At 48.8% G+C, this 6,386-nt stretch overlaps 1 protein-coding gene across 3 annotated transcripts in view; it reads left to right on the forward strand.

The window, feature by feature from the left end:
* Samd4a (sterile alpha motif domain containing 4A) overlaps positions 1-5,673 on the forward strand; it is a 251,393-nt gene extending 245,720 nt beyond the window's left edge. For all 3 annotated transcript variants that reach the window (XM_045154100.1, XM_045154101.1, XM_004649204.2), the window contains one exon: positions 2,684-5,673. In XM_045154100.1, coding sequence (XP_045010035.1) covers positions 2,684-2,712 — 29 coding nt within the window. In that variant the 3' untranslated portion in view covers positions 2,713-5,673. The remainder of the gene's footprint in view (positions 1-2,683) is intronic.
* Positions 5,674-6,386: the final 713 nt, after the last annotated feature.

The following is a 6,386-nucleotide window of genomic DNA, read 5'->3' on the forward strand; positions in this document are numbered from 1 at the left end:
CCACGCTCTGTTACTGACAGTCTAGGGACAATCATACTAAGGTAGAGAGGAGCTCAGAGTCCATCCCCAGAGAGTCTGACAGGCACACTGCCCCTGCTCTCCCTTCCTCCTTTCCCTACTAAGCCCTTACCTGGGACTGAACAACTGCACTGTCATCTCTATGAAGACTTTGCGTAAGTTTTCTCTGAAGGCACTGAGCTTGCACTAGTTGGAACTTAGTCGCAATAACCATAAAACCTACGGTTCTTGTCTCTGTGTGATGCCCCCCGCCCAGCTGTCAGTGTGCAGACGGCACAACTAGGGTGAGTCTGGTCTTTCGTATTCATAGATGAACACCGTCATCCTTAGAAGATGTGTCACGGAGTTGGAATTCAGTACCTTAGGGATGAGTTAGTTGAGATTTTCACACTCCCAGCACTGTGCTTTCACAACTAGGAGGGTTTAGAAGTAATGTGTATACATTGCCAGAAAGCGCAGCCAAGAGTGTTCTACCCTTCTAGAGAAGCGGCAAGGGCCTTTCTACCTCCTCATGACAGAGATCCCTGCACACACCCCGGCTCCCCAAGACCATTACCAGTGCAGACCCCCGTCTCAGGAAACTCGAGGTGATGTTATAGGAAGGGAGAAGTTAGTAATTAGGAGTTCACACCTGTGGGCTAGGAATGATAATGCAATGCTTTAGAGACTCAGGGGGCCTGTCACTTCCCTATTTCAAAAGCTCTCCCCAAACTACGCAGAACTTACACATGGGCACATACGCACATGAGTACAGGCAAAACCGGGGGAAATCTACGTAAGATTAACGGGTTGTATCAAGGTCAGTATCTCCGTTGTGATGCAATGCTATAGCTTTGCAAATTGTCACCACTAGGGGAAACCTGGCAGTGTACTTCTGCCATCTCTTGATCATTTCTTACATCTCTATGTGATCCTATAATTATCCAGTAAAAACTTCAATTAAGGAAGCATTTCTCCTCCAAGCCCCAGCTGGCAGGCAGAGTTGCCAACATGGTATCACTGGCAAGTAGGCCAGGAAATCCATGCAGTGGGCTCATTTTTAATCCCACGTCACTTAGGTCCCTAACTTTCCCTGGAATGCTCTGGCACTCCTCTCTCCACGAGTCCTGCTTAGTAGCTAAAGATTTCCCTCTCCTTAGGTCAGGTTGGCCAAAGTGAGGCCTGGACTGCTCACACCGGCTGGCTTCTTGGGTTGGGAAAAGCCAGGAAGGCACACTGCAGCTCGCCCTTGTCTAGTGGTCTCTGGCCACCATCTTATCTGCTTCTGTAACAGCCAGTCCACTTGGTCCTCCACCCTTCATCTGCAACCTCAGGGCCCACCTCCTGCCCCTCTACTTGGTACCCACCACCCCACTTTGTGTGTGCCCCAATCTCTTCCCCATCACCCTCTCCTGTATCTGCCTCTCCTATCACCACCATCCACATCTCTGCCTCTGCTCACTGAATAAGCCCACTCTCAGCTCCACACGCGCCAGCCCAGGGGCCTCTTCGGTGACCCTCATCCACTAGCCTTATCCTTCTTCAGACCATCTGACACTTGCCAAAGGAGCCATTCTAAACCCAGAGCTCATGACCACTTGTAATTCCACGACTGCTTGTTCGGGGTCTTGCATGAGGCCCTGGGTCTGCCTCGGAGGGCTGCGCTAGAACCCCAGTGGGAAGTGGAGGCTGGAAGGGGGGCAAGCGGCTGTCGGCGGCCCCGCTGTCCGCCCCACTCGTCGCCCAAGAGCACGTGTGCTGCTTGGTAGCCTGGCTCCTCCGATTCTGTGAAAATGCCAAGCAAGGGTGCAGACTCTGGGCAGCCTCGTGCTCTTCAGATGCCCACACCATCTGCCTCAGGTATTTCTTTCTGCCCTTGGTCAGATTCTTGAAATGCAGTTTGGACCAGATATATCTAGAGGCAGATCACAGCCACCTCATCCCCAGCCTCTCGCTGGGAACCTGAAGTAAGAGAAAGACGATGATTCCAAAGAAAGGACTATAAGTTCAGCAGGTCCACTTGGGTGTCTCCTACGGCCCCTGCCTGGCTTTTCACCCCTGTCTCCTGCCATCTGTTCCCCTGCCCTTCATCATCAACCTCAAGCCCAGGCACACCCCTTGATCCCACCATCCCACTTTGTGTGTGCCATGCCCTGCCCTCTCCCCCATCATCCTCTGCTGCCTTCTCTTTGCCTGGCACACGCTTTCTCCTCCCAGCACCGTCCACAAAAGTCATTTTGCCTCTATGAAACCATCTTTGACTTCCGAAGTCAATGTGAACACTCCTGTCTCCGTGTACGTACCGTCTCCGCGCATACTCCTTTAGAGCAGCCATCACTCATGACATCATTGTCGGGATGTCTGTTTGCCTCCTACCTAGAACGTGAGCACTGGAGAGGTGAGAATTAGGTCATTTTATCTTAGCTCCTGGCCAAAAAAGAAGAGGAGAAGGAGGACTGGGGTAGGAAGGGAGGAAGAGAAAGAGGAGGATGAGAAGAAAAGAAGAAAGAAAAAGAGCTACTGATCCCCAGGTGTTCTGTGGGCGGGCCTATGAGTGAGTGAGTGAGTGAGTGAGTCCTCATCACCTCTGAGACGAGGATGCCCAGGGTGTTGGCACTGCTGTCAGTGGGCTGACCCAGAGCTGTTTTGCTTAGCTGTGCCCTTTCTGTTCTTCCTTCTCTCCCAGACGGGGTTGACCGGACCTCCACAATCTAGAAACTGAAGATGAGAGTGACCGCGCTGGCCGTGAAATCGACTGCTGCGGGCCCAGTGTCAGCCATCTTCAGGGTTGCATTGAATCCTCCAAGATACTTTGCAGCCTCTTTCCCCTGGTCCCTCACCCATTTTGATTTTGTGAGAGCGTAGGTCATCCTTGTAAACCTAACAGTAGACCTGGGATTGGTGATGCTGTCATTTGTTTCTGTCATGGGATGGGATGGTGTGCAGGGTGGGAAGTGGGTCTCTGGGGGTACTGGAAAGACTGAGAGGGGGTAGTGGGATGCTAGTGGCTTCCTGGATGGCGAGGGGGGCGGGGGAAGAGTACTGCTATGAGAGAGATGCAAGAGACTCGGGAGGGAGGCAGAAGCCCTAACCTCTGGGGAGCCTTCTCCGTGAGCCTGGCTTCACACTTGGGCCGCAGAAGACGGCAGATACCAGTGACCAAAGCAAGATGGTGGCAGGCCTGTTTATGCCTCCCCTGATTGGATTTCCCCAAAGCCCCTGCTTGAAACACCCAAGGAGAGGGCCTGCGTGGCAACAGGGGCAAGAGGAAGAACCTCCCTCCAGCAAAATTTCAGATAAACTTTGATTTGTGTATTGTTTACATACGAATTTTAAAGGGTACATACCGCATAAAGAATTTGGGTAGGACTTCTCTCCATATGATGGTTTTGTAAAGGACTCTTGTCATGGGTTCGTGTTGTCTCATCCATTCTTATGGAAAGCAGCGGGGTTGTCTTTTAAAACAGCTGCCAAGCTCTGCTTCTCGGGAAGACGGACATAGTCAGTAGGCCTCGGCTGTTGTCTTTCACCACGAGGTAGGAGGAGTGTGTGGGTGGATCTGAAGGACAAGAGTGTGGCCAGGATGGGCACAGCACTAGGCAAGGGCACAAGAATGATGGCACCACGTGATCACTTATGGATTTGCTCACAGCTCACCCAGAGATTCTAAACAAACCTCACGGCCTCTTTCTGGGCTGGATTTGCATTTCATCCAAAGGCGCCTCTCTTCCTTCCCACCCTGCAAACCGGCTTCATCCTTCCCCTCCTGTTCACCACAGACAGGCAGGCACGAGGTCCACAGGAAACGCCAGGATGGGTGGTTTTTCCTTTGTATGGGTCTAACACCCAGATGAAGAGTTTGGAACATTTCCAGCGAGGAACATGAGCCTGGGGGGCTGTATCTCCTTCACTCATTCCCTGCTGGGAAAAGGAGGAAAGAATGACCTAGTAGCGTCGGAAAGGGTCTGTCAGCAAGTGTCAGAAAGTATGAGGACATGGCGGTGGCCTTAACGGTCCAGTCCCACCATCCAAGGGGAGAACCCGAAAGCTGACGCAGGAAAGGTTAATCTCATGATAGGAGTGATGTCTCTGTGCAGCATTTCTGTAGTGTTGGCTGACTTATCTAGCCATAGAGAAAGGGGCAGGGGGCGAAGTGCACACACACATTCACTCATTACACAGTGAGAGATTAACTGTGGTACCACAAAGTAATAGCTCTATTTCTTAAGGGCAAGAAAGACAGTGTTTCAGAATGGGATGCAATGGAGGGTATTAGAGGAAATCAAAAAGGAATTGTGCTCTGCACTGGAAAATTGGGTTGTGTAAATGATGGTATGAATGCTCAGCCAGACGCACGATCAGAGAGACAATATAAAGCCTGTTTATTAAATGGGTGAGACTGGTGCCTTTAAAAAAAAAAAAAAAGTGAAGTCAGAGTCCAAATTAAAGAGATCAGACCATGAAAATCACTGCACTTTGCCTATGGTTATTTTTTTAAGTTAATGAGGTGCACACAGATGTAGCAGGCCTTAATCAAATCCACACAACTTTCTTTTACTTTGGCGATTAAAAATGTACACCCATCCCAGCCTGGCGCACTGCTGCAGAGTGTGGAAGTCCTTTCCAATCCAAAAAGCTGACAGCACCTTAACCAGATTGAGCTCTTAGCACAGAGAGCTTGGATCCATAATCTTGTGCAATGCATTAACCAAAAAAAAAAAAAAAAAACAAAAAACAAAAAGGCTCAGCCTTCTACTTGGGTGACTAAGTCCTACCGATGCAAATCCATGTGCAGAAAGAGGCAACATTTTTAGTTGAGATTTTGAACCAAGTGCCATTAACATTCATCCCTCACATCCCTTCTCTAAACGAGCTTAATGTCGGGGAATGTGTTTGGATGGACGATCACATGTAAGGCAAGAAGCATTGGTCAAAATGTTGAAGGTCCGAGGTAAGGCCAGAGGGTTTGAGGATGTGTTTCGAGGATGCTGAGAAGGTGAATGGAGAGGAGAGAAACAATGGTCTTGCTCGTCTCATAGAGAAAGGAGAAAGCATTTGGATCTCCTGCAAAACACATACATCCATAAAGACTCGTGTTATCAGAAGACGGATTGTGAACACAATCACACTAGCATGAATCCTTTAAAAGGAAGAAGACCTTGAAGTATTTGCAAATCTGAATTTCTATTTATTCCTCCATTGAATATAGAAGCAATGGTTATCTGATTATTAGAGATATTATTTTGGATATGTTACTTATTAACTTGCTATGGCTGGTAACCATGATAAAGTCTGTTATTAATGACAACACAATTCTTTTTTAAAAAAAAGAAAAAGAAAAGCTTATTTTTCATTGACTGTATAGATTTATCTACTCAGTTGTGTTTTGCTATATTAGTGTTTTAATTTTTTTTAAGTTGTGTTCTGATGAATTTTAGGAGCCTGTCCCCACCTTGTTTTGAGTTCTGTGTTGACTGCAGGTGTACAGCTCAATTTAAAAATCCTAAAGCAAGATACTTTTATTTATAAAAGAAATCAAACAGTTGCATGCATCAGGCTGTGAAGTCAGATCTTTAGTAATAAAGCGGCAGTGCCTTTTTTTGTATTTGCCCATTGACCTCCCCCCCAATGCAGCTGTTTTATATTAAATAGTAAACAGTTTAAAAAAAAAAAAAACCTCAGAGTAAAATCTATTTCACTAAATGGTTCCCTCCACCCTGTTCTCATCTAAGCAATGCGCCTCAGCAGCCGCTCAGGCACAGAGCTTTTCTACAGTATCATTATCATGTGTGATGTTATATTGGTGCTTTTTATTCATAGTGGTTTCTTACCAGAAAACAGTAGGGAGAAACACACGAACTGTGTACAAGACATGAAACATTGCTGCTGATATGTTCTCGTTGGGTTGTTCCCCCCTTCCCCCCCCCCCCCACGTGCTTTTGACTTTCACTTTGTAACCATGAGCCAGCCAGGTAAGACGCCGCTGGGTCTGCCTGCCCGAGGGCACCTCTGTGGGCACCAAGCTCTCAAATCCTGGGTGGATCATGGGGGGAGGGCGGAGGGGAGGGATCCCTTTCTGGGGCTCCGGATTTTGGAGCTGCTGCGGCTGCCTCCCTCCCCGCCCCCCATCTCCCCTTCGTCTTCTGAAGCGACACTGAGGAAAACCAAGTTTTCTTTTGAGGCGTCGCTGGCTGCCTTTTCCAGGATGGGAGCCTTCTCCGGGTCTTTTGTTCTAATGAACCTCTAGTAGCTCCTGCCAGTGCAAGGTTGGCAGATGTGTGTGCCCCAGAGCCTGGGCTGAGCTGGGCTCAACAGTGGGCCTGCAGCTCCCCGGGCAGAGAGGGGAGGAAATGGGTTGGGTAGATGCCTCTCTCCCTGAAGAACCCGCA

This window comes from Jaculus jaculus, chromosome 7 (assembly GCF_020740685.1).
Source record: "Jaculus jaculus isolate mJacJac1 chromosome 7, mJacJac1.mat.Y.cur, whole genome shotgun sequence".
NCBI classification, from domain to species: domain Eukaryota; kingdom Metazoa; phylum Chordata; class Mammalia; order Rodentia; family Dipodidae; genus Jaculus; species Jaculus jaculus.